Below are 26,973 nucleotides of genomic sequence, written 5' to 3'. Positions count from 1 at the left end.
GCCTTATGCAGTTTCAGCTCATGCGGGCAGGGAGCATTTGAAAATTTGATATGGCTTCATGCCATTCGAGACTTTTCTTCGGCTTTGTGCCATTTGAAACTTTGATACGGCTTCCTGCCCTTTGAAACTTTTCTTCGACTTCGTGCCATTTTGGTATTTAATAGCAGGAGTGAATTTAGTTTATATAAATCAGGGATTCGTTTCGGTTTCACGGTTGCGTCTAAAACTTGATATTACGGTTGCGTCTAAAACTTGATATTAGACTGCCTACGTATCTTTAACGAAATCAAACCGGCGTAGTTCGTTAAAATTTGCTACGGCAATGAGGTTGCAAAGGAGATGAGAGCGGTGTTGTTGTTGTCGATTTGGGATTTTGGCTTAAGGCTTTGGCAAATGCAAGGTGTCCATTTGATTTATTTGAACCAAAAGATGATGATTGGCAAAAATGAATTGATGGGTTTTGACAAGAATGACCCATGCCTTTTCCTTTAATAATCAATGCCTAGTGCTTTTAGGATGAGACCTAGACTTTTCTTTCTTTTATTTGCCTTGCTTTACATTGTCTTGAAACCCATGTCATTTTGTCATCATGCATGTCCCTTAGTCGTCACCTTTTATCTTTGCACAGTAACACAACAAGCCTTTGATTTCATATTGTTTAATAAAAGCAAGTGGCAGAGCACTATTTTTTATAAATGCATTTTCCAAGCTTTTATAGTCAAACTTTCTCTTGAAATAAACCACTGTTGTAAATATTATGTGGATGGTCCACATGAATAGTTTGTTACTATTTATGCACAGTATTTTCACTATTCATTTGTGGAAAATTTGTAAAGTGAATATTGCTTTCTTTTGTTTATATAAAGGAAGAAGAGGAGATAAAGTGAGAAGAGTTCACGGGAAAGATGGGAATGAAAAGAAAGAAAGAAAGAGAGGAAGGAAGGAAGAGGAAGATGAGATGAGATAATAGAGAGAGTTATCTTTGTACTCATATTATTTCAAATTATAATGAAAGCACCACTGCTGCCCCGAGGACGTACTCCAGTCACACTGACTGTAGAGGAACCTCGTAAATTTTGTGTCTTGTTTCATTTATTCCACTGCACCCACAGTCGATTTTACAACACGTTATCAGCACGAAAAGCTCTCATGTCAGTGGAAAGCACAACATCATAAATCTGGTGAAGCATTATCTACCTCTCACCTCGGTCAGCTAAAATCTCACAGAGTAGAGACGGCAAGCCAGACATGTCAAACAGGGAAGATCATCTTGTCAAAATTCCATCAACCTTTCTTTTATCACTCTAACTATTGATGTTCTAATCCTTATCCCTGCTAGACCTGCAATCTATTTTTTCTCTCGTGGACAAGAAAGATGGAGAGATCTTACAGACAAACAAAGGTGCAGCAAAACAAGCAAAGGTATGTCCATTTTTCGTTTCTCCCATCGCGCCAGAAGCGCCCCACCGAATTCCGGTGCGAATTGAAATTTCCAACGACCTGAAGTCGTCACGAGATAAGAAAACTCATACCTGACAACTAGTTTCCAGAGATCCAGAAGAATCTCATTAGACTTGGAAACCCAGATCGTGTCGTTCTCAATGGATCTCGAGGACCTCCATGAATCCTCAGTTGTCTGAGATGGTGATGGCATGACTGACTCCACACAGGCCTCCCTCTCTTGTGCCTTCGTCAACCTCACTGTCATCTATGTCTATATGGAGAGGTTCTTGCTTTGCGATGCCATGTTCTTTGGGCCATGCAAGAACAACGCCAGTCTCTGGTAGCCTTTTTGGATTGAATTGGTTTTGTGTAACCCCCACAACAACCCAGCTGGTACTGGGTTTCGAGACTGGTAGAGATAGACAAAGAAAAGGGGAAATGGGGCCAATGATTTAGAAAGGTGCGTTGCACCATGTAAAATAAAAGAAATAAAACCAAAAGTTTTTGGAATGTTGTAGCATGTGAATGAATAAGAAAAATAATAATAAAGGTAAAGGTTTTTGGATGGTGTTACACCATCTGAAAAGAAAGAAGAAAATATGTATATATTTATTTATGTGCATGGTGTTGGTTTAAAGCCCATGTCACAAGTTCTATTTACTTTAAAGCAATTTATTTATCATGGACGGTTTTACCGCCTACTGCTTTAAGTTTTGATTTATGTGAATGGTGCTGAATTAAAGCCCTTGTCACAAGCTTTAATTTATTTATTATTCAATTTATTTACTATGGCTGGATTACCGCCTATTGCTTTAATTTATTTATTGCACTTATCTTTTGTTACAATGAGTATATATAAGACCTAAAGTTCATTGATCAGATTAGAACCTGCAGTTTCTTGATCCTCATCATATACAAATGATTGGACCTGAAGTTCCATCATACAAAAAGATCAGGCATGAAGTCCTTTGATCCTGAAGATCAGGACATGAAATTCCTTGATGAGTACCGTAAGTTTAAAGTGCCGCAGTGCCTCAACTTAACCATAATAAAGGACATAAGAGTCTCAGTTCACAGACTATTAAACAAGGACCAGAAGTTCCTCATGTCCATACTCAAAATGGTTTAGCAGAAGCATTTATTAAGTGGGTGAAATTGATTACCAACGCTCTGCTCATGAAAACGAAATTACCAGTTTTCTACATGGGGACATGTAAACTTTACATGATGCATTATTAATTCGGTTGAGATATGTTATCAACCATCAATACTTCTCAGTACAACTCGGGTTTGGGAACCAACCAAACATTATACATTTACGAGTTTTTGGTTGTGTTGTCTATGTGCCTGTAAGACTGCCACAACGTACTGAAATGAGGCATCATTGCAGATTAGGCATTGATGTTGAACACCATCTATCATTCAATATTTGGAACCCTTGACTGGGGATATGTCTACCGCATGATTTGCGGACTATGATTTTGATAAGACAGTTTTCCCGCCATTAGGGGAGAAAATAACATCGTTCCAGAAGAACAATGAGAAAATATCATTCCAAAGGAATGATGAGAAAAGACCGTTCCAGAAGAACGAAGAGAATTTGTCTTATTTTGATTCACGAAGCAATCAATGAGAAAATGAAATATGAATAATTGAATGATGCAACGAAAGTGATGAAATCATATATACTTACTGCAAATGTGCCTACAAGAATTGATGTCTCTGTTGGATAAAATAATGAGACAGTAAATGATTTATCTGTTGCACGCCTGAAGCGTGACAGATTTTTAGACTCAAAAGGTTCAGTTATTCGAAAGAAGAATAATATGGCACTACTGAACTATTGCATTCCCGAAGCATAACTGTTGCATGTCAGAAGCATGACAGTCACCGCATGGATACACGTCTCAGATAGGACAATCCACAGACATGGGAATGTTGATGTCTCATACATAGAGCATAATAGACATATAGGTTCCAATGACTCAACTTCCGGAAGTGGAGATTAAAATCCAAGCTCTATAACGCTCAAGAGGAGGTTATGATCCACATTCTCTAAATTATGACTATCCTGGAAGAGATAGCGTCATGCCCTTGAAGAGGCAATGGATATCCAAAGAAATGAAAAGCTTTTATGCATGCGCATGCACATGAGAATATGGGATCACGGATTGATGATAACCAATGGTAATTTTGGTTTTTACAAGTAGCTACTAAATTCATCAATGAACTGTGTTAATATTGAGTCACGTTCTTTTGTTCGTCGACAAAAGAAAAATTATTGGCCAAAATGGAGAAAGGAAATTTCATTACAATTTTGTAAGAACGTGGGCAAATGAACCTATATATATTTGAATACAATACAAATAGCCAAAAGATGTTGAACCAAGGAGGTTATATATGGGCATTTGTAATACAGTGTAATACACTTACATGATATGACACAAGGTTGTAAACGAGTTCATATGAATGGAGAATTATATACGAAGGGTTGTGAGTCGCTCACATTATATCTCCATAAGTAAATCCCTCAAGTATACATGGGAGCAAATTGCTCTGTATAAATTCCAAAGGAAAATGTGTCATGAAGTGTAGAAAACCCTTGAAGGATTCAAATTGCTTGAAGTAAGCCTCTGAAGGGTAAAACATAAAATATGTACTCAATACCAATGGATGATATAAATTGCCTTAGTGAGTACTATCATTATGATATTGTTGCAACATACTAAAATCTCTTGCAAGAGTCAATGACATTAAATTAGAACTCTTGAAGAGTTGATGATATTAAATTGGGACTCCTGAAGAGTATAGAACAATTATAAAGTGTTGAAGGAATTATTGTCTCGAGCTGCAGATCGAACAATCTACCAACACGAATCTTATCCATGATATTTATGATATTAAAAAAACCATATGGATTGAAGATTATGAGTTGAATACTCATATGATGAAGACACTAAGAATAATCATTTATCTTCGTGAGGGTAAAGATAAATTAATATTTGGTCCAGAAGTACCACATCTTAGTGAAGTATATGCTTTATTGTATTTGGCACAATACATTGAATGAAATAAAGCTTATTTATATCTCCAAGAAATTACAGATATATACATACACATGAGTTAAAACAAACAAACAGGATGGAGCCTTCACAAAGGTTGCTCATGTGAAGCCTCAATACTCGAAAGTACCCCAGAAGGGGGAGACACTGGAGATTGATCATGTGGCACCCCAGTACTTAGCAAAACACCAGAAGGGGAATCATCAGTTGCTTTCGGAATCTAGCAATGAACCTCTGGTGATCACTTTGAATCCGACTTTCGGATTCCTGCAGTTGGACGAGCTTTCTTTTCATGCTCGTAGAGTAATTATTTGCAAGCACGTGTAACACCCTATTCTCGTGCTTGAGCCCTCTGATCTCTTGTTTAAGACTTGCCACCTCCGCCATCAATGATTCAACTTGGCGAGTTTGAGCAAGTAGGCGTTGGCCCATATTGGACACAGAGCCAGCACACTGAACACTGATAGCCAATGAGTCTTGAACGGCCAACTCTTCAGACCGTTCTGAAAGGATCTTGTTATCCCTTGGAGTGAGAAGATTCCTAGCTACCACAGTAGCGGTTATGTTATTCTTCATCACAGAGTCCCCAACCGTAAGAGGACCATTAGAAGATAAGAAGGACGGGCGCCATATATTATCCTGACGCTGCTCGTCTGTATCACTCCTAAGACTCAAATCTAAGCAAATGTTAGATGGGCAAGTCATTTTTCAGAAATGATGAAGGAAAAACAGAGGTCAAAATAAAATTTCAAAGGTGCAAGATAGGGGAAATTTCTACAGGCAGCAACTTTCTGAGCATACTCTTGAACACAATTAATGTCTCTATAAAAGAAGAGGCAGCAAGGCCACTTGTTCAAAGATCGATGAGGCACCGCTCTCCGAATTTCAAAAGCCAGATTTTCCTGAATAAAATTCGTCGGCATTTTTCAGACGTAATCTCAGCTTTTCAGATATCGCGTGCAACTTTGTCAAAGATCTCTGACAAAGTTGAAAACGCGTAAATCTTACTGTTCTATTTACACCACAGTTGCTGACAAGAGTAAAAGCACAGCACCACCACTTGCTATTGAGAAATCTCTATATATGTCGACCTTTGTTCTCCATGACAAGGCAGACCCGCAACACTGCAAGAATACCTAACTCTTCCTCATCTCCGAGAATGCATCTTCAACATAGCATCTCGAAATACTCAGTTTTCTTCCTCTCCGAGAATACCTCTTCAAACATGTCACACCAGAGCAAGATTATCACATATCTTCAGGGACCAGAGCAAGATTATCTCATATCATGCAATCTCCTTATCCTTTCCTTTGTCTTTGTTCTTGCCTGCAAAGACAAGGATAAAGAAAGCAATATGTCGGAACCTCCACTCAAACTCCCGGTAAGGAACCGACTGCCTGGAACCTTTCCTGATTGCTTACCTAGTATTGCTCTCGAGTAGTCATTTTCAACGGTTGGAGCTGGGTCTCCAGTCACCAAGAAGTGATGAACCATTCAAATGCAAGGGTTTGCATTCCTCTCCTGCATCAGGGGACAAATCCTACAAGAGAAGATGCCACACATGTAGGGGAAAACCAGGGAAAATACCACTTAAGCAAGGGGAGCAAGTAAGACAAGTGAAAATGATACATTGAAGCATGTGGAGACAAGCACAACAAACACGTGCTGATTCATCCCCGACAAAATCGAAGATCACTTGCCACATGAAGCTCTTAACGGTACAATTTCATTCAAGATCAAGCCTCGAAGTCTTTGAAAAAATCATAAGTCCGATTCAAGATCAAGTGTCCACCACTTTTGAATCAAATTCCGCTCCAGATAAAAGGAGTAAATTCAGATCTTCGATGCTAGTCTAGCAGAAAGTCCTACAACCCAGTTCAAGAAAAAGCCTGTGGAAAGTTAACAACAAGTAAAGCAACTCTTTCAGCAACTCTTCTTACTAATAGACTAAAGTAGAACGATCAACGATCAACCTAAATTATTTGAAATCAGGGGGAGATACTCATCAGGGGGAGCATCCAAGACAGATCAAGATTTTAACGAGTCAATCGAAGATTTGTGGCCATCCAAGGGGGAGTGTTGTAAATATTATGTGGATGGTCCACATGAATAGTTTGTTACTATTTATGCACAATATTTTCACTATTCATTTGTGGAAAATTTGTAAAGTGAATAGTGATTTCTTTTGTTTATATAAAGGAAGAAGAGGAGATAAAGTGAGAAGAGTTCACGGGAAAGATGGGAATGAAAAGAAAGAAAGAAAGAGAGGAAGGAAGGAAGAGGAAGATGAGAGGAGATAATAGAGAGAGTTATCTTTGTACTCCTATTATTTCAAATTATAATGAAAGCACCACTGCTGCCCCGAGGACGTACTCCAGTCACACTGACTGTAGAGGAACTTCGTAAATTTTGTGTCTTGTTTCATTTATTCCACTGCACCCACAGCCGATTTTACAACAACCACATGATTTTATGTTTGAAGAGCTATGGCATTTTACAGTTGCCACGTGAGTATCTCTCCCATTTGATTTGGGGCGTTGTCAGCAAGCTTTTTTTTTTCTTTCTCTGTGAATTTCATCTCTTCCAAGCCCCGTAGGACTTTACATGGAAATAAACATCTATTTGTTTCCCTCCTGCAGTAACTTTTTTTTTTTTGGTGGGATTCATGCCACGGAGTGAAAAGGGTTTTAAACACCTTTTGCTTTTGGTTGGTTGAAGAGCTTCTGAAGTCTTTGATTTCTTTTTGAGAGTTTTTATTCAAATATGTAGTGTAGTGAAGACCCATGAGAGGAAGATAACAGCCTTATTTTATTCCTCTACCGTTGCTTGTTCATCCGCGAGAACGGAAGGATGATACACCACTTCTTTGTTGTTGCTGCTTGTCTCCCTCCATCTTTGACTTTCGACGAAAACGGGCGGCATGCCAAACTTTTCCTCCACTTTGAAGACTTCAAACTTTCCTAGTCTCAAATAATACAGCACGGTCGTCGGATATGGATGCAGGAACTTCACAGAGAGCCTTTGAGCCTCTGCAATCTGTTTTAAAGTGTAGCTTTAGAACCACTTCCGCTACATCCTTGGACCTGGGGACGTTTCTCTTTTCCCAAATTCTCGGCTTTCTTGCCTTCGGATGTCTTCCACATTTTCTGAAGGCTTTGGATTATTCTCGCCACTGTCAGTGGGGTGGGGATGGCTCATGGCGATTGGTGTTGCATTTTTTCTTTCACTTCTTCACACTAACCATTGCTGCCATCTTCTCACACGAGCCTTTGTCGAATTTGTTGATGGTCTGGACCCACGTGCCTAACTACATCACTCACCGTCCTCGGAGTGTGGATGGCACTGCCCTTGGGCTTCTTCCGAAGGACTGCCGGAAACAACGGTTGAAGAGTGGTGGTGTTGCGGTTTGCTTGATTGCTTAGTTCACCGTCCTCGGGGCCCTTGGGCTTCTTCCGAAGGACTGCTGAAGACAACGGTTGAAGAGCGGTGGTGTTGCGGTTTGGTTGCTACATCAACACCTGCTGCCATCGGTTGAGTAGAGAAGAGAAATTTCCCAAGTTTTCTTCGTAGGTCTTGGTGAATAACCAGAGAGAGAGAGAAAAAGGATCTGGGGTTGCTTATTTAGAATCTCTACCTTCATTTTTTGCTCTGGGGAATGGGACAGTTTGAAGAAGCAAAGTGCTTCTTTTCTTCCTACAAAGCAGAGAAGAGAACCAACCCAGAAAAAAAAAATTAAAAAGAATGAAACGGCTTTACCTTCAAATGCCGTGTAGTTTCTCCTGCTCTTTGTTCTTGCCTGTAACTCTTAATTTCTTCTTCTTCTTTCTTTTCCTTTGTTGTGCCTTTGCTCTCTTGCTTTGCCTTTCTGTTGTCTTCTCTGTGCTTTTCAATTTCTGCAGCGTCTCCTCTCTTGTTTCCCTTTTTTTTTTCTTTGTTGCGACTGATGCCTATTTATAGGCATCATAGGGAGTCTCTAGAGCTTTTACGTGGGGAAGATAGAGGCCTTCTCTTTCGCCACTTTCTCTTAACCTCTCCCACTAACTGTGTAACCTTCCACGTCTTGCAGAGAAAAATAGGAAATCTTGCTCCCCGTTACTTCCCCCTTTTGTAGGAAGAAATACGTATCTTCTTTTCTTTTATTTTTGGTTCCTGTTTCTTCTCTCTGTCGACTTGGATTTCCAAGTCTAAACAAAACTTCACGTGGGCAATACTTTTCTTTTGAGAAGTTTGTTTGATGCAAACTTCTTTTATATTTTTTTTATATTTTTTTATTTTTTATATATATATATATATATATATATTTTGTTCAACACTAGCCAATGCATCTGCAACTGCAAGAGGCTTTTCTCTGTTGGCAACCCACACAATTTTGCGTGGAAGAATATTCTTGTGCCATATTCCCACATACTTATTTTCGGAAGTGTTGAAGAAACCCAATTCGAAAATGTGGCTGGGAGAGACGAGAGTTTGTACCTGTGCTAATGGTTGCAAAGAAGTTATGTTATCTACCTCAGCACAATAATGCTGTGTCAGAAGCAAGCTTAAGAAGAATAGGAAGAACATGGAGGAATTCATAGCACTAAAAGCACTTTCGGTTCTAAAATTCAGAAGAAAAACTCTGCCAGTAGCAGATGGACCGCAGAACTTCTTAGTGAACTTCATTTGTGTTCGCTCTATCTTTCTTTATATTAACAGATACAACAGCAGAAACTCCATTGTGAAGAAAATTGTACCAATGCTTACAAAATCATGTGCTGGCTTGTAACAAATTGATTGTTCAGGCGGAGGAGGCCCCTCCCCGGTTGGGGTCTACCTTTAACGTTGCATTTGGTATTGATGATGTAGCCATTAATTGATTAATGATGATAATCCTTGGAAGAGATTGAGCAGGGCTACTCCTAGATGTGATAATCCTATAAAAATCTTGCTTATATGACCATTTAATCAGTTAGTAATATAGTAATCTTCACCCATATAGAGTCAGTTCGACTAAATGTGTGTATAGATGCAGTCACAATACCATTGAATCAGAACATTAAGAAGATGCTTTTTTTAGTGAATTAGCGAGATGCATTTGAAGAATACCACATCAACAATATACATTAAACAACGTGTTTTCCAGTGCTATTTATCTTTGTAATCTGCTGCTTCTTAAATGGTTTGAAATTAATTTTATTTGAATAGCCGAGGTTATAAAATTCTGTATATGCTTAAATCTGTGTTTTGCAATGAAAAAGAAGCTTCTAACAAATTGCCAGAAAAACAACAGCTTGCAATGAACTTTGACTAAGCTAACTAATGAACAAAGAAATGAAACAACAGTGAGTATTAACAACACCTAATTTACCAGACCAAACACCCTATATTATTGGCATATGCATAAGCCAGGCAAGACAATTTGTTTAGGCATTGTGTTTTGCACTCTTCTGCGTCCGAAGACGTGATATATTCATGAAAATATCGTACTTTTAACCGCACCATCTTCAAAAACCTGTCTTTATTTCCTCTCGAAGTAACTGACTGACTTGTATTAGTCTCACAAAACAATTTTGTTTTGCCTCACACACCCCCTGTTTCCTTTGCTCCATTCCTCATGTGACTTCGGTACAAACCTTTTCAAACACTTGCAGATCAGAGTCGTTGGAGATTCAGAAGCTTTGCAAACCCAAAACATCCACATATTGCGTACTTTTCACATGAATTCTTTTGTCCTAGCCAGTCAATATTCCAGTTCTTTCCACGTACCGAATACATAAACTTTAGTATACCGTCCGAAGAAAACGTCTAGATAGGCCTAAGTGTTGTCAATGAAATTAAGAGTTTGTTCTTCTGATAATGGTTGTGAGGACTTATCTCATAAACTTCGGCGTAATGGTGCCACGACAGAAGAATCAGGCTGAAGACGAATAGGAAGAAAATGAAGAAATTCAAAGCATTAACGGTAGTTTCGGTTCTTATTCACACTCGAATAATTAAAATTTTCCAGGAAAGCACACTATCAATAGCCGGTGGATTCTCAACAGTCCTATTTATCACTGGATGAGTTAAATTTTAAGATTTGTGTCTATCTACCACATAGATCTTAAAATTTAAATTCATCTAATGGTAATAAATAGGGTGGTGAGCATCGTCAACACTTGAGGGTGATGAGCAAAAATATTCCCCCAACCACGTGTGGTTTGTTTCTAGATTTTTCACTAACATTCCATGACAACAATCTTAAAAGATTTATTTAGATATTCTAGATAGTGCAGCGCTCTGACTTTTGACTTGTAAATTTGAGTAGGGACTTCAATGAGCTGGGGATGTTCTCTTTTAACACGTATTCTTTTACTATCGTCCTTCGAGAAGTGATATGGTGGCTTCATTTGCAGACCAAACATGGTTATGGTGTGGTTGAAGATCAGATAGAGAGTTTTGGAAGGTGAATGTAGGCTGCTTAGGCTGCGCACAATCTGTCTCGCTCCTTAGCATGAAAACCACATCTGCAATTGTTGGCCTATCTGCAGCATTGTTTTGCACGCAAAGAAGCCCGATATGCATGCATCTCATCACTTCTGATGCCGAATATGAATCTGCCAATACTTCATCTACAAAGTCCAATCCCTTGCCTTCATTCCATAAGTTCCATGCCTGAAAAAAGTTATATATGTTGGCTACAATTGCTAGACTGAACTGCTGTAATGAGTTTTCGTAGAGGAACTTACATAAGCTAGGATACCTAGCTCTTGTTCCTTGTAAAAGGAGCTGGTATTCTTTCTGCCGGCAATAATCTCCAATAGCAAGACCCCAAAGCTATAGACATCGGATTTTTCAGAAAATATCCCTCTCATGGCATACTCCGGAGACATATAGCCACTGCACAGGCAAATTCAGTACTACTTAACTGACAATTATGTGCTATTTATGTGTTAAACATTAGTTGGTGAACAACGATTATGAGAATAGGAAGAAATGATGCTTACAGAGTTCCCACCACCTTCTGAGTGTTTTCTAAATTATGCGTCCCTTGAACAATGCGTGCCAGTCCAAAATCTGAAATTTTCGGGTTCATATTCTCATCCAAGAGAATATTACTGACCTTCAAATCTCTATGTATTACCTTCAAACAGGAATCATGATGGAGATAAAGAAGTCCTCTAGCGACACCTTGAATAATATTGAAGCGTTTAGCCCAATCAAGCACTCCTCTTCTCATTGGATCTGATCGGTGCACATATTGGAAATGTAATCAATAATGTCATCCATAAGTACAGTGTATAGATTGGTCTGATATATTACATTAAAGTCGATTTCGAGGTCTAGACACTGAAACCAACAGATGATATTGAAAGATAGGTAACAAGGAGAAATTGTAGCAAGACATAAAGAGGGCTGGTGAAAGAAAACTAACCGAATAGAAGAGTATCCAAGCTTCTGTTTGGCATGAACTCATAGATCAATAACTTCTCGTCATCTTTAATGCAGCAACCCATGATCCTAACAAGATTTTTATGTTGGAGTTTAGAGATCAACATCACTTCATTCTTGAACTCTTCTATGCCTTGCCCCGAGCTACTAGACAGTCTTTTTACTGCTATTTCCTTCCCTTCTTGTAGCTTTCCCTAAAAAGAACGAAAAGTTAACCACTGAATTCATGCCTGTATCTCGCGGTGGTAGGCTTGTGGCCAGTGTCATGATACTACATTTCCCTTTAGAAATAGCAAAATAATCAAAATAATCACCTTGTAAACGGGGCCAAATCCTCCTCCCCCAAGTTTGTTGTTGATGCTGAAATTGCTCGTAGCAATTAATATGCTATCAAGATCATAGATTTTAAGCTCTGATGGATCATGTTTTCTTATAAGTTCTTCGATAGTGTCCCTTGAATTCTTAGTCATGTCATTCAATTCACTGCGCATTGTTGTTACTTTGATGTTTCCTGATTTTGCAAATATAACAACCAAATTCAGATTCAGAGAAACAACAACGAAGTTATACTGATTTGGTTAATACAGAGATCGTGTTAATACATTGATTACATGCCTCTATTTCATTATCTTACCCTTTTGTTTAGCGCGTAACCTGTGCAAACCGAACACTACTGCAGCAATACTGATAAAACATATAGATGTAAGGCTGACAATTAACTTTGTTCGCTTTCCTTCGCCTGAAAAAAATGAATTTGTATTACTGTTATTCAAGATAGAAAAGAAGGTATATTGCTTAATAGAGTTGTGCAAGTGGATACCATCACTTACCAAATTCGGCATCAGCTAGGCGAATAAAGAGATCCACTCCGCCAGTGGAAAACTGCTGAATATCTAAAAGGTCCTGGGACCAGATTAAACAACCTATATTGGTAACAAATGCATAAGCCAGGCAAGAACAATTATTTTGGCACTGCGTCCTGCAGCCTTGAAAATCCATATTCAAAATATACTCATGAAAATCTGGTGGGTTTACGCTTTCTATTTTTAGAAACCCGTCTTCTTTTCCTCCTGAAGCAACTGGCTGACTTGTGTTACTCTCACAAAACAATTTGGCTTTCCTCACGCACCCTCCTGTCGTGTTTCCCTTACTCCATTCCTCAAGTGACTTGGGTACGAACCCTTTCAAACACTTGCAGATTGGAGTTGTTAGAGAATCAGTAACTTTGCAAACCCCAAAAGGTCCACATGTTCCATAATAGTCGCATGGAGTCCTTTGGGCCTCCCAGTTAATACGCCAGTTCTCACCATGTTCCGATACCATAGTCTTCAGTCTACCGTTTGAAGAGATATCCATATATACCAAACTTTTGTTATATGCACTACTGCAGAAAAAGGACGCTGCTCCCTGTTGCTCATAATCAAGCACCATATGACCACTAAGATATTGATCATCCATTTCGGGTATGCCTATGAACTTTGATTTATCCCATGGACCGCTTCTCCAGCAGGGAGTTGATCCGTTAATCCGAACGAATATCTGAGCTGGGATCTGTGGTGCCAATTCAACCAAGAATAACCCTCTTGATGAATCGTTCAAATTTTTCCAGGCAGTCAAGACATTCTGCTTTCCAGATTGACTATCAAATCCCATCAACATTCCAGGAAGAAATGTGTCACCAGGATAATCAAAGCTCTTCCATAATTGAGCTCCTCTATCATCCGCAACAACGAGGTTTCCAGTGTCTAAAAGAACTGCAGCTGAGCTATACGATGACTCCGGAATATTGATTGACCATATAGATTTCTGTTTCCCATCTACAAGCTCAAGTTTCCCATTGTTAATCGCTAAACTAGCCAAGGCGTCTGCAACTGCAAGCGGCTTTTCTCTGTTGGCAACCCACACAACTTTGCGAGGAAACATATTCTTGTGCCATATTCCCACATACTTATTTTCGGAATTGTTGGGGCTGAAGAAACCCAATTCGAAAATGTGGCTGGGGGAGAAAAGAGTTTGTCCCTGCGCTAATGGTTGCAAAGAAGTTATGTTATATACCTCAGCACAATAATGCTGTGTCAAAAGCAAGCTTAAGAACAATAGGAAGAACATGGAGGAATTCATAGCACTAAAAGCACTTTCGGTTCTAAAATTCAGAAGAAAAAAACTGTGTCTGTTGTGAAAAAAATTGTACCAATGCCAACGAATTGACTTTCCAGGCGGCGAAGTCCCCTCCCCGGTTGGGGTTTACCTTTAATGTTACACTAGGTATTGATGATGTGGCCATTAATTGATTAATGATGATAATCCTTGGAGGAGATTGAGCAGCAAAAAAATAATCACCAGCAGAAAGAACTTTGAATTAGTCTTCGGCTACTTCTAGATGTGATAATCCTATAAAAATCTTGCTTATATGACCAGTAAATCAGTTATTAATATCATAGAGTCAATTTGACTAAATGTGCAATAGCATTGGATCAGAACGTTAAGAAGATGTTTTTTCAGTGAATTAGCGAGATGCATCTGACGAATACAACATCAACGATCTACATTAAACAAGTGTTTTCCGGTGCTATTTATCTTCGTAATCTCATTCTTCTTAGATAGTTTGAAATTAATTTTGCTTGAATAGCCGAGATTATAAAATTCTATGTCCCTTTTTTTTTCCTGTATTTTCTTTTTCAAAAGGGGTAAAGTGTATGTCCCCCACCCTCTTTGTATTTCGTTTTTCTTATTCAATGAGGGGTAAGGTTTATGTTTTTCCTAACTAGGTGTAACTTCTTTTTTCCTATCAATAAATTTACCTCGTCCCGCCGAGGTTTTCCAAAAAAAAAAAATTAAAAAAAAAATCTGTATTCTCGTTCAGTAACTAATAATAAGCTCACATCTGAAATTGCCCGAAAACCAGCAGCTTACAATGAACTTTGCCCAACCTAACTAATGAACAAAGAAATGGTAGAATAGTCAATTTTGGACAAGGATCCTCTCCGGATCCTCTTTGTGGGGATCCGGAGGATCAATCAATGGTGTCCGTTTATCGTACATCGTACGGTTAGAAATCATTTTAAATTTAAAATTTAAAATTAAATATAAATAGTATCTAATTCACTGAGGATCCGGAGAGGATCTAATCAATCAATAAACAGACAAGATTGATTGATTCTCCGAATCCCCACAAAAAAGATCAAGAGAGGATCCTTGTTCGTCAATTTTAACCAATCTCACTTTGTTCTAGCGGATTCGGCGCAATCTTAATAAAGAGAAAAATTATATATCACATTTTGGAATGACCGGAAAGTCGTTGCATTGTGATGCAAGAATTCCCTACCGTCCTACGATCATTATTATCCGGTAGCTTCATTTGGGGAGAAAATTAACGTACTACGGTTGAGGATCAGATACGGCCTGGTTCGCCAGCAGGGAGTTTTCGATCCACTAATCCAAACTACAGCTTGTGATGGCACCTCTGGTGTCAATCCAACAAAGATCACTCGCTTTTCCCCGAAGTCAAGAAATTCGTCTATTGAATCTCAGCAGCATAAGACGTGACAGAAATTTCCAGTTTGACATTTTATTTCAACGGCTGAGATTATAAAACTGGATACTTTCATTCAATAAATGATATAAGTTTACATCTGTGTTTTATACGATGAAAGAAGCTTCGACACGAACTCTGACTAAAACCAATTTTAACAATCTGACAAATTAATGTACAGTACTGATAAACTAAGGCTACGACTAGTCTATTAACCAAACGGTCCAAACCTAACAACTCACGTGAGAGAAAGAGGGTTTGAGAGGTGCTTCTAGGAAGATGGTGGGCTGATTTTAATTATGATAATAAAACATAAAAAGATGAGGATTTTAAATAATAAATTAGTTCAATTTTTTTTTATTAAAATAACTGTAAGTGTTGGAGATGCTTATGATAAATTGACTAGATGTAGGAGTTTCTGTCATTTGGCTAGCTGAAATAGCAAAAAACTAGTAAAAAGCTCACGCGTTACTGAATGACTTGAATGCACAAACCTTAACCATATGAATAATTTTCACACACAATAATTTAAAAGACAGTGTAGTACTTAAGAACTAATGAAGTGAAATCTAAAAGACGGATCAAATTATTAAGAAATGTAAGTTAGAGTTGTTAAATTCACTTTCATGTGTACGATTCAAACTTTGACACATTTATTCATACTTTTACCAATTTTCAGACATTGCTAAAGATAGCAAGATAATGAATTTTATAAACGAAAAAATAAAGACATGCAACTTCAACTTACCATGCCAAAGAAGCTCTATAAGAGTAGTAGCTCCTTCCTCACTGCATCTATCAAAGCATTGCAACCGTAGATCTTGGAAATTATAAAAATCCATCCAGTTAAGAGACAATATAATAGTTGTGGGAAGGTGAATATGCAACCAAAAATCTAAGATATACTTGATTGTGATTCCATTATAATTTCACAAAAAAAAAAAGATCAAATTTTGATTGAAACATCAAACAAAATTTCATTTGTTACATATTGAACTAACCAAATAAAGAATCTATTGATACAATTTTCAACCTAACTTTACAAAGGAGCTTTATAACGGTGCAATCAATATCATCTAAACCCAACTAAAAAGAAACTGATTGTATGCTATAAATTCCATGGGTAAATTGATTTTGCAGATTAAAAAGTCAAAGAATATTGAAAATTACTAAACAATTTAAACTCATCAAACACAGAGAAAATAAATCCAGCATACAAACTCACACAAAAGGGTGTTTATTTCCCAAAAATACTATTCAATTCCAAGTGTTTGGGTCTACTTGATATCATGTGAAATCCCATTTAGAGAATGTTGATAATTTATTGGCCTAATCATCAGTAAAAACTTCCAAGCAATGTGCAAAACACTTTAAGTTTTATCACTTCAAAAACGAACATAGGGTGTTTCAGTGCACCCGTCTGATACACAGGTGGACTGTATCACATGTATCAGGATTCCCACATGCATCACATGTATTCATTAAACTTAAGGAAAAAAAATGAACATGTGTGGTTTTCATGGAGCACACACTACAGATGAGAAGAAAGAAAAAGAAAAAAAAAACTAATGAAAATGACTTTTGACTTTTAATGATAAGGACAAAATAAAGGGTAAAATGAATAGTACCAGGATTGACTTTTTAGTGTAAAAATGTGGTTTTTCGTTAAAGTGAACAGTACCGAGTGCTTTTCGTTAAAGTTCCCAAAAAAAAAAAAGGCAATTTTCACTTCAAAAATAATCTTCCAATATATTTACACAGTAGTAAATTTATGGCACAAAAATGAAAATATGAGAAATAAAAACATATGTAAATAAAAGCCGGGAATATAAAAGAACCGATTGAATGACTTTACACTTAACCCACTTGTTGAAGAACAATTTTGGATTTTTGTTTGGTATTGTCGGACTCTCCTCCAGAAAGTCACTTCTTTCCCTTTTTTTTTTTTTCTGATTACCCAGGTCGCAATCAACCTAAGAAGTCCTGAAATTAAACACCAAAACAAAATTCGATCAGCACGAAATATCAATTGGAGGGGAGTCAAAAGCAAATCTATGACTTTAGCAAACATGCATATTATTTTCTTAGTCCAAATATGAATTTGACATCATCTCTTGCAAAACCACCAACCAATATCACTTCTCAAAGAAATTATACATAGATTATACATAGAAGAAAGCAAAAGCTTAACCAACAATCTCTGAATTTAATTGCAGACTGTTCAATTGTGAACCGGAATCTGTGCTTTCTTTCCCTCTTGACTTTGAACTCTGCTTCATTTTTTACAAAACTCACAAATCAAATCAACAAAAATTAATTAAAAACTTCAACTTGGTAATCGAAAAGAGAAGATTAAATACCCAAAAAATACTAATAAACATTAAACACCATAATACATAGGGAAAAGCCCAAGTTTCAAAAACCTAAACACCACAATTATATTGGGAAAATCTTAAATCCTTCGTTGCAACAAACCCCAAAACCCAATTACTGTTCCAGGTGGCATGCACAGTTTTTGTGTTATAAGAAAAAAGTAACCCCAATCCCAAATTAAGCAGAGAAATCACTTCATAATTCCTAAATACTAGAAAGAAGGAATCTTTGAATGGGAAGCTTCCGGGTGGCATACACAGATTTTTATTATAAGAAAAAAGTAACCCCAATCCCAAATTAAGCAGATAAATCACTTCATAATCCCTAAATACTGGAAAGAATGAATCTTTGAAAGGGAAGCTCACCACTGCTATCATAGGGTGTGAGCAAAGACAGCTTTGGAGGCTGCAAATAAAAGCCCCAAAAAACAAAAAACCAGGGTCTCTTGAAACTGAAAACAAAACTAAATTAAACAACCACACGTAGAATCACAGGCTACAAACAAAACCCCCAACACAATCCCAAATGGAAGGAAAGGGTAAATGCAAGAAGAAGAGATGTGACAAAGAGGGAGAGATACAATCCCTCAACCCCACCCTCTCTCTACAGACAACACACTCGTTCCCCCAACCCTACCCTCAAACCGTGCACCCAATCAACTCTCTTTCTGTCCCCCTAATCGTGCACCCGCCCTCACCCTCTCTCTACAACCAACCCCCTCCCCTATCTCCCCCAAATCACGCGCCCCCAACATCCCATCAGTGAAGAATCAAATCCAAAAGTAAATTGCACTTACCTATTATGGTAGGATTAAAATAAGAACCTCCAAATAGAAAGACAAAGGATATAATACAACAGATAGCTCACCAAAAAGGTGCAGCCCTTTCACAATGGTGATACATTTCCGCTTATTACGCATGGCTTTTTCAATTGTAATTTCTTGCTTCTCCTGCAGAAAAAACACAACAGAACTGATTTCAATAACCACTCATACCTATTCCATCTCTGGAACTAAAATTTTCAGTTATTTATCTATATATAAATATTGATTATGATCACATTTTGATCACCGACATAAAATACAAATCATTGTATATTTGCACAATCAAATATTTATGGAACTCACAACCAAGAGCCAGAGCTTCAATTCCTGTGAAACCTCTCTCAAACCGTTGGCGACAAATTCTTACATCATCTATCCCGTAAACTTGATCAATCAATCAAAGATTTATAAAACTTTTGAATTTTAACCTCAATTACAACATGCAGACCCAAAATTGATCCAAATCAAAGTTGAAGAATCCTAATAAGAACAAAGGCGCTAAACTATAGAACTTGGGTATTTCTTAAAACCCCTAACCCATGATATTTTAAATCCTTAAATTTTCTGAGCACCGAAACACTATCAAACTAACATGATTAAAGAAATTGCTAATTACAAATGGGGAAAACTACAGCCCATTGGTAGTTAAAAAAATCTCATCATGTTTTCTATTCCAAAATTTCTCGTCATTTAGGAAAACCACTAAGCATGTCTACCCTGTACTGTGCACCTAATAATAGCGAAAGGAAAGAAAAAAAATTACATAGCTATTCGGCCATAACTGCATCCTATCTAAAACACACTAAAATGCCAGAGATAAAGTTTGGAACTCAGCATTGTATAACATTTACAAATGAACCAATGTAAATTTGTGAAAAGAGAAACCACCCCATTGTTTTGAATGTTGTTATTTTGGGAAACCTTGCAACTCACAATGAATAGCATCTGATAACCTTAAATAGGGCCGAGAATTTCGACTCACCATCCTCCTTTAGCATAGAGCAACTCGCTTCCTTAGCAAAGTAACAAACCGGAATAACACACTCCTGTTGAAGAATGTATCCATTGCCAAAAGAAAGTGCACATTAAAGAGAACCAAAAAGCCGAACACTTTCAAGGCTGTCAAACAAATTTCAGTTCAAGGGTTTGAACCCATTGATCTAACTGCAAACATACAAAGGACAGAAGAAAAAATGCAGAACGAAAAACTTTTAAAAATACAAACCTGATAAACAATATAGTTGATTACCAAAAAAATGTTGTTATGCCTGAAGAAGATAAACAATATAGTTGATTACCAATCACACGAAAACACAACCAACGAAAGCATCCAAATATGTTCCTTAGAGTTATGATTTGTGTACTGTTTCCCCCACAACTACGCCTTGTAAACCAGTGAACTCACATTTGATGGGGGTTTCAGAGTTAACTCTCCCCGAAACCACAACCACCAATGGCAATCTACTTTCGGAATCCAACAATTTTGCTGAAAAGTCAAAGTAGAAATCAACTCTACTTCAGGGAACAAATCCAAACAGACTAACGGCATCACCAGAAAAGTAAATAAATCTATAAATCTTCTCCCACCAAATGTTCCACATGAAAATGCATTTGATTCAAGCACGGCACCAAAACAAAAAAAAATGAAGCAAAAACTAATCTTTCAGTTTCGAAGAAAGGCGAATACCCAATTCCTTTAACTGATTAATCCGAGTGGCAGATTTAAGAATCTCTGCATCCCTGTGTAATCACAAAACACCAAAATTCAACATACCAACAAAAAAAAGTTATTGACAACTTAGAAATGTGTAATTTGATCATCAGTAAAGCTAATTTGATATTGAAAAACAGAGAGAATAAACTGACCTGCCACTGCTCCTGCCAAGAAGGTAAAGAGCAGCTCCACTCAGACAACAACTCAATCCACCCCAAGGTAGCATTTTTAACCACCGCAACGATCGATAAACTAATTCCAAACCTTGCGTTATTGCCCTCCGCCTTGTTACGCAATACCGGAAGCACCAGGGCTCAAAAACCGGACCCAGAAAGAAATCATACGCGAAAGACTGATCTTTTACGGTGAATTTGATGGAAAGATATGGAATTGAAATGGGAATTAGGGGTTTTGGGAGAGAAAGAGGGTGATATTCTAGGGAAATAGGAAGTCGCAAAGAAAGGGTTCTGGAAAATTTCTGTTTGTTTTCCGGAAAGTTGAAAAGGAAGGAAATTGGGAAGGGGGATTAGGGAATTTACAGAGAGAGAGCGGGGGGAGGTGATATTGTAGGGAAATAGGAACTCGCACAGGAAGGGTTCTGGAATTTTCTGTTTGTTTCCCGGGAAAGTTGAAAATGAAAGAAATTGGGAGGGGAGATCGGAGCTTCGGGTTTCAGGAAGCAAACGGAAGATGAAGTGCATTTCCATCCCCCACCCTTTCTACGATGATGGTCGACACGTACCCGTAGCTCCCATCTCTCTCCAATCCGTCACTCCCTCTGTCCCCCTCCTCTCCTCCCCCCCCCCCCCCCCCCCCCAACAACCTTCTGACCGATGCATCAACCCTTCTGTCCCCGCATGTCCCTCCCGAAAACCACAAGGATTGTCTGCCTCAATTTCGGTGCACTGTTTTGTGTATTTTATATTGTTTTTTTTATAGATATAATTTGACAAAAATAAATAGTAATATAAAATGTTGACGTGCCTTAACCGTGACCACACAAACAAGAGGACACGGGACAGCACTGGAAATGGAGGGTAGACAATCCTTGTTCTCGAAATCCCTGCGAACCTCTCCCTCTCAACCCTTCTGTCGCCCTTCCCTCTCTCCCCGAGTCAAAGCCCAGATCCAGCCCAAAGAGTGAAGACCCGTTCTTAAGCCCAGTGGCAATATTGTGAGTGAAGCCAAATTTGGGCTAAAATCAGCTCGGTGATAAACTCGTAAATAAAATGAAATTGAGGTAAAATTGAACAGTGCCGTTCTCCCCCCCCCTACTTTTTTTTTCTTTTTTGGAAAAACCTTTCCGAAGAAAGGAGACAATTTTATTTCAAACACATACTAGATTACAAAGAAAGGCCCACATACAAAAAAGCACTACACACAAATGGACCTCCCAACAAGCCCAACAAAGCTCAACAAAAGAGCCCAACACTGAGACAAAACAAAAGACGTTTCTTGACCCCAACATCCACCGCCTTCAAAGTTTTCCCGATCAACCCAGAACCAATCCTCTAGCCAAAGCCAAATCCAATCGAGCAACTTCGTGGAACCCAACCACGAAAGCCGTCCTAATCGCCCCGATCTCAACCAGAAAGTGGAAGAAGTACGTGGGAACACCCCGAACAACAATGCCATCAAAGGCAGACAGAGAGAGGGAGGTGGTGTTATAAACACCCGAGCCGATGAGTCCACCAGAGCTCTACGCACCCTCTCAAAAGATCGCAAAAATTTGCGTTGAAATCTAACTGCAAATCGAATTGAAAGTATTTGGGGAAGACATGCTTTGGGTAGAAACATTTTGGTTGAATCAGGAAGAACTGGGGAGAAAAATTAACGTAAAAACTCAGAAATAGACAACGAAATGAAAAGCTTTCCTCCAACCCCCGCCACAGCAAGGATCGTCGGCAACAATGTTATACGGTGGGGAAATCACTCACACAGATTGTGGAAAAGACTCTCAAGAAGAGAGAAGGAACTCTCACACGGAGAGAATTTGAGAGTCTTTTTAGTGATCTTACCAGCAGCACACCGCGCTTACGAGACGATTTACGAGATGATTTACGCGATGATTTATATGGTGTTTTTCCGCGTTATAACGGTTGAGATGTTTTATGGCATGCTAGAGTTTCAGAAAAACCTATCACTTATTATGCAAGTAGTTTTCATTATATATAAATCTGGGGGTTAGTATGTTCATAACTGTTTTTGTATTATATATATATATATATATATGAACTTGGTCCACTCATCCTTGTTTTGCGCCCCCTTTCAGGATTTAGAATCGAGGCATACAATCCGACGTCAACGCTTTCGCTTTGGCATATTCGAGTCCTCTCGGTGTAGGACCCACATCCTTTTATTTATTAAATTTTATATTAATTCTTTTAAAGCTCTAGTTAGTTGTATGCTCTGAACACGTTCCTAAATTATTAATTCATTGTATTTTTAAATTCATAACCCTTATTTACTTCTTATTCTTAACTTTTGTATCAATTAATGGTTTTCGTCACCCTCGGGTGTCGGCCAGCATGTGTCTATCTTGGTATTCGGGGAATATCAGGGTCGGAACGTGTCACATTGTTTGTCAAGCAATTAAATTAATAGCACATGTAGTACTGTGTCATTTTTATCGTTTTACACAATCACAGCTGTTTTACATAAAGATTTACTAAACATTGTAACATTGTTTTTTTTTGCCAAAACTACTTTTATAACTATAGTTTAACAAACACATTACTGTTTTATTTTATGATTGTTTATTTTCACAGTACAACAAAAATATTTTTTTTTAAAGCACAACAATATCAAACTAACCTTAACTTATAGGTGTAAAAACTTTTCAAAATAATGGTCGAAATCGCATTGTGATGCGACGGTATGGGATTGCTTATCGTCCTGCAATCATTGTTATGGTAGCGTTATCCACAGAGAAAATGTTGTTGTCATGTGGGTGAGGATCATAGACTGATGAGTTTTCGAAATTTGTAAATATAGGCTGCTTAGGTGGTGGAAGATCCTTCTCATTACTTAGCGCGAAAACTACATCCAGCATGGTAGGCCTATCTGCAGCCTTGTCCTGCACACTAAGAAGCCCGATATGCATGCATCTCGTTGCTTCTGATGAGGAATAAGAATCGGCCAACACTTCATCTACAAATTCCAATCCCCTGCCTTCATTCCATAAGTGCCATGCCTGACAAAATTCATATATATTGGCTACAATTTCTAAACTGATCTGCTCATAAACTTCAAAATTTATCAGATTTAGAATGTGAGCTTACATAAGATAGGAAGCCTAGCTGTTCTTCGTTGTGATAGAAGCTGGTACTCTTCCTGCCCCTAATAATCTCCAATAGCAAGACACCGAAGCTATAGACATCAGATTTTTCAGAAAATATATACTCCGGAGACATATAACCACTGACAAGCAATTCATTAATTAGTATTTGGCTATAATATTGCTTCTTTGTGTACTGTCTTAAGAAAAATGTTCTTCCAAGAATAGGAAAATAAATGATGCTTACAGTGTTCCCACAATCTTGTGAGTATTTGCTAGACTTTGTGCCGCTTCAACGATTCGTGACAATCCAAAATCTGAAATTTTTGGGTTCATTTTCTCATCCAAGAGAATGTTACTGACTTTCAAATCTCTATGTATTACTCTCAAACAGGAATCACGATGGAGATAAAGAAGTCCTCTAGCGACACCCTGAATAATATTGAAGCGTCTACCCCAATCAAGCACTGCTCTCTGTGTTGGATCTAATCACAATACCCATTAAAAATGTACAATTTAAAACAAATAGAACAGAGATTACCAATATCTTAGTTAAAGAACGCGACAGCAAACGAAAAGAAATTGTAGCAAGACATAAAGAGTGCCAGTGAAAGAAACTAACTGAATAGAAGAGTATCCAAGCTTCTGTTTGGCATGAACTCATAAATCAGTAACTTCTCGTCGTCTTTAACGCAGCAACCCAAGATCCTAACAAGATTTGTATGTTGGAGTTTGGAGATCAACAGCACTTCATTCTTGAACTCTTCCATGCCCTGCCCTGAGCCACTAGATAGTCTTTTTACCGCTATTTCCTTCCCTTCTTGCAGCTTACCCTACACTAGGCCGGCGAAAGATTAATCATTAGATTCATATCTGTATCTTGCGTTGTATACATGTAGGCTTGTAGCTGTTGTGATAATATAGTATAGATAGAGAAAAAAATGAATGCTCAATCACCTTGTAAACAGGGCCAAATCCTCCTTCCCCAAGTTTGTTTGTGATACTGAAATTGTTCGTTGCGATTAATATGCTATCAAAATTATAGATGAACAGCTCTGATGGATCATGCTTTCCAATATATTCTTGAAGAGTGTCTCTTCTGTTCTCAATTATATCAGTTAATCTGGCGTTTCCTGATATGGAAAACATAAGAATCAAAAACCGAGTCAGATCAGCGGACTAACAAAAAATTCAGATCAAACCAAGCATTTTTTGCCAGTTTGCTCATATCAATCACATCCATCTCATTCTCTTACCCTTTTTATTATTAGCTTGCAACCTGTGGAAACCGAACCCTAGGGCACCCAAGATACTAATCAAACAAATTGCTGCGAGGCTGGCAATTAACTTTATTGGCTTTCCTTCACCTGAAAAAATTGTTTTTGTAACAGAAAAGTTGTGTAAAACATATAGCTAGCTAATTGGACCTGTACAAGCAATGTTATTATTTACCTAGTTCTGAGCGGTCCAGGCGAATAAAAAGATCTTCTCCGCCATAGGCAAATTCCTGTATATCAAGAAGGTCTTTGGACCAGACCAAACATCCTATGTTATCAACATGTGCATAAGCCAGGCAAGAACAATTTTTTAGGCACTGTGTCCTGCACTTCTGTGCATCTGAAAACTTGATATATTCATGAAAATCTGGTACTTTTAACTGCGTCATCTTCGAAAACCCGTCTTCATTTCTTCTTGAAGTAACTGACTGACTTGTATGAGTCTCACAAAACAATTTGGTTTGCCTCACACACCCTCCTGTGCTGTTTCCTTTGCTCCATTCCTCACACACCCTCCTGTGCTGTTTCCTTTGCTCCATTCTTCTTGGAGATTCAGAACGTTTGCAAACCCCGAAAGGTCCGCATGCTGCATACTTATCACATGAATTATTTTGTGCTACAAAGTCAAGAATCCAGTTCTCTCCATGTTCCGAATTCATAAACTGAAGTGTACCGTCTGAAGAGATGTCTGAGTACTCCAAAACGTCCCCGTAATTATAAGAATTATAAGAATAATACTTTGTTCCTTCCTCTGCATTATCATCTAATCTTAATCCACTTGTATATGCATCATTTGTACCTGGTAGCCCGATGAACGTTGATTTATCCCATGGCCCGGTTCTCCAGTAGGGAGTTGATCCATTAATCCAAATTACAATCTGTGATGGCACCTCTGGTGTCAATCCAACCATGAACATCCCCGTCGATGGATCACTCTCACTTTTCCAGGAAGTCAGGAAATTCGTCTCTCCAGATTTGCTATTGAACCCCAGCCGCATACTTGGTAGAAATGTGTCACTAGGATAATCAAAACTCTGCCACAACGGCTCAGCTCCGACATCATCTTTTACGACAAAGTTTCCGGTGTCTAAAAGAGATGCAGCTGAACCATTAGATAGCACCGAAATATTCGTTGACCAAAGAGGATTCTGTTTTCCATCTACAAGCTCCAGATTCCCCTTGCTGCTTATTCTCAAACTAGCCAAGGTGTCTGAAGCTGCAATCGGCTTTTCTCTGTTGGCCACCCATACAACTTTTCGAGGAAAAATACTCTTGTGCCATATCCCCACATACTTGTTATTACCGGAATTATTATTAGGACTGAAGAATCCCAATTCGAAAACATGGCGGGGGGAGACAAGAGTTTGTCCCTCTGATGGTGGTTGTGCAGGACTTATCTCGTAAACTTCGGCACAATGGTGCCGTGACAGAAGAAGCAAGCTGAAGAAGAATAGGAAGAACATGAAGGAATTCATAGCACTAACACTACTTTCGGTTCTAAATTGCATTTGAATGATTAAAAATTCCCTGAAAAGCAATACGATCAAACATTGAAATACTGTTTTGGGCTAAAATTCAGATGAAAGAAATTTCTCAATACTATGTGGATGATTCACGTTGCAAGAATATTAGACTACTTGGTAAACTTCAATTAATGCAGTCAAAGTCATGCAGAAGACTTTGACATAGATTTTGGCTCCTTCTGGACACACCTAACGTTCATTATGAGAATCTCTAGTTTCTCGCTCACGTGGCGAACTGAGAGCAGTTGGATCTCCTGCAAACCAAAAATATCACACACACACACACACACACATACATATATAGGTTAAACTAGGAAAAATGCCCGTGCGCAGACTTGAATGCATCAACCTTAACCACATAAATAATTTCTACACACAATAATTTAAAAAACGATGTAGTACCTAAGAACCAATGAAGTGAAATTTTGCTCGCTATATATGGATATGCATGCTATAAGAAAGCATTCATTTGTAGATCGTATTGTGCCATCAGTATTATACTCATAGTGTCAAGTGGTCGGTACATTACATGGGGGAAA

The 26,973-nt window shown here is 38.2% G+C and overlaps 2 protein-coding genes and 1 long non-coding RNA gene across 23 annotated transcripts in view; 1 reads left to right on the top strand and 2 right to left on the bottom strand.

Moving 5' to 3' along the window:
* The window catches only part of LOC126624315 (G-type lectin S-receptor-like serine/threonine-protein kinase At1g61480), a 72,125-nt gene that overhangs the window by 1,571 nt on the left and 43,581 nt on the right, over positions 1 to 26,973 (bottom strand). For 10 of the 21 annotated variants that reach the window (XM_050293373.1, XM_050293375.1, XM_050293368.1 and 7 more), the window contains 8 exons: positions 17,314 to 17,430; positions 16,196 to 16,267; positions 12,746 to 13,939; positions 12,550 to 12,654; positions 12,230 to 12,426; positions 11,899 to 12,109; positions 11,471 to 11,708; positions 11,213 to 11,363 (listed from right to left, as the gene is read on the bottom strand). In XM_050293373.1, the coding sequence (XP_050149330.1) occupies positions 11,213 to 11,363; positions 11,471 to 11,708; positions 11,899 to 12,109; positions 12,230 to 12,426; positions 12,550 to 12,654; positions 12,746 to 13,939; positions 16,196 to 16,267; positions 17,314 to 17,430 (2,285 nt within the window). Of the gene's footprint in view, positions 1 to 11,212; positions 11,364 to 11,470; positions 11,709 to 11,898; positions 12,110 to 12,229; positions 12,427 to 12,549; positions 12,655 to 12,745; positions 13,940 to 16,195; positions 16,268 to 17,313; positions 17,431 to 17,638; positions 17,738 to 18,185; positions 18,272 to 18,687; positions 18,770 to 19,576; positions 20,384 to 20,509; positions 21,149 to 26,973 lie in introns of those variants that run through there. The other 11 variants (XM_050293377.1, XM_050293362.1, XM_050293374.1 and 8 more) reach the window with 10 other exon arrangements.
* On the top strand, positions 607 to 3,142 carry LOC126624365 (uncharacterized). Its single transcript, XR_007624076.1, has 2 exons — positions 607 to 1,422; positions 1,551 to 3,142. It is a non-coding gene; the product is annotated as an uncharacterized LOC126624365 (long non-coding RNA).
* On the bottom strand, positions 23,000 to 26,500 carry LOC126624331 (G-type lectin S-receptor-like serine/threonine-protein kinase At1g61550). Its single transcript, XM_050293400.1, has 7 exons — positions 25,087 to 26,500; positions 24,891 to 25,001; positions 24,592 to 24,767; positions 24,257 to 24,467; positions 23,882 to 24,119; positions 23,639 to 23,777; positions 23,000 to 23,550 (listed from the first exon to the last, which is right to left on the bottom strand). Exons 1-7 carry the CDS (start codon positions 26,417 to 26,419, stop codon positions 23,245 to 23,247), a joined length of 2,514 nt encoding a protein of 837 aa, XP_050149357.1. The 5' UTR covers positions 26,420 to 26,500; the 3' UTR covers positions 23,000 to 23,244.

Source organism: Malus sylvestris, chromosome 5, assembly GCF_916048215.2.
Source record: "Malus sylvestris chromosome 5, drMalSylv7.2, whole genome shotgun sequence".
NCBI lineage: Eukaryota > Viridiplantae > Streptophyta > Magnoliopsida > Rosales > Rosaceae > Malus > Malus sylvestris.
This window is presented reverse-complemented; position numbering and strand designations above follow the sequence as displayed.

Coding starts and splice junctions, on each gene's coding strand:
- LOC126624331 (XM_050293400.1), bottom strand. CDS start 26,419: ATGCAATTTAGAACCGAAAGTAGTGTTAGTGCTATGAATTCCTTCATG. Junction 24,768..24,890: donor GCAAGCTAATAATAAAAAGG/GTAAGAGAATGA, acceptor TTTCCATATCAG/GAAACGCCAGATTAACTGAT. Junction 23,778..23,881: donor CACAAGATTGTGGGAACACT/GTAAGCATCATT, acceptor ATTGCTTGTCAG/TGGTTATATGTCTCCGGAGT.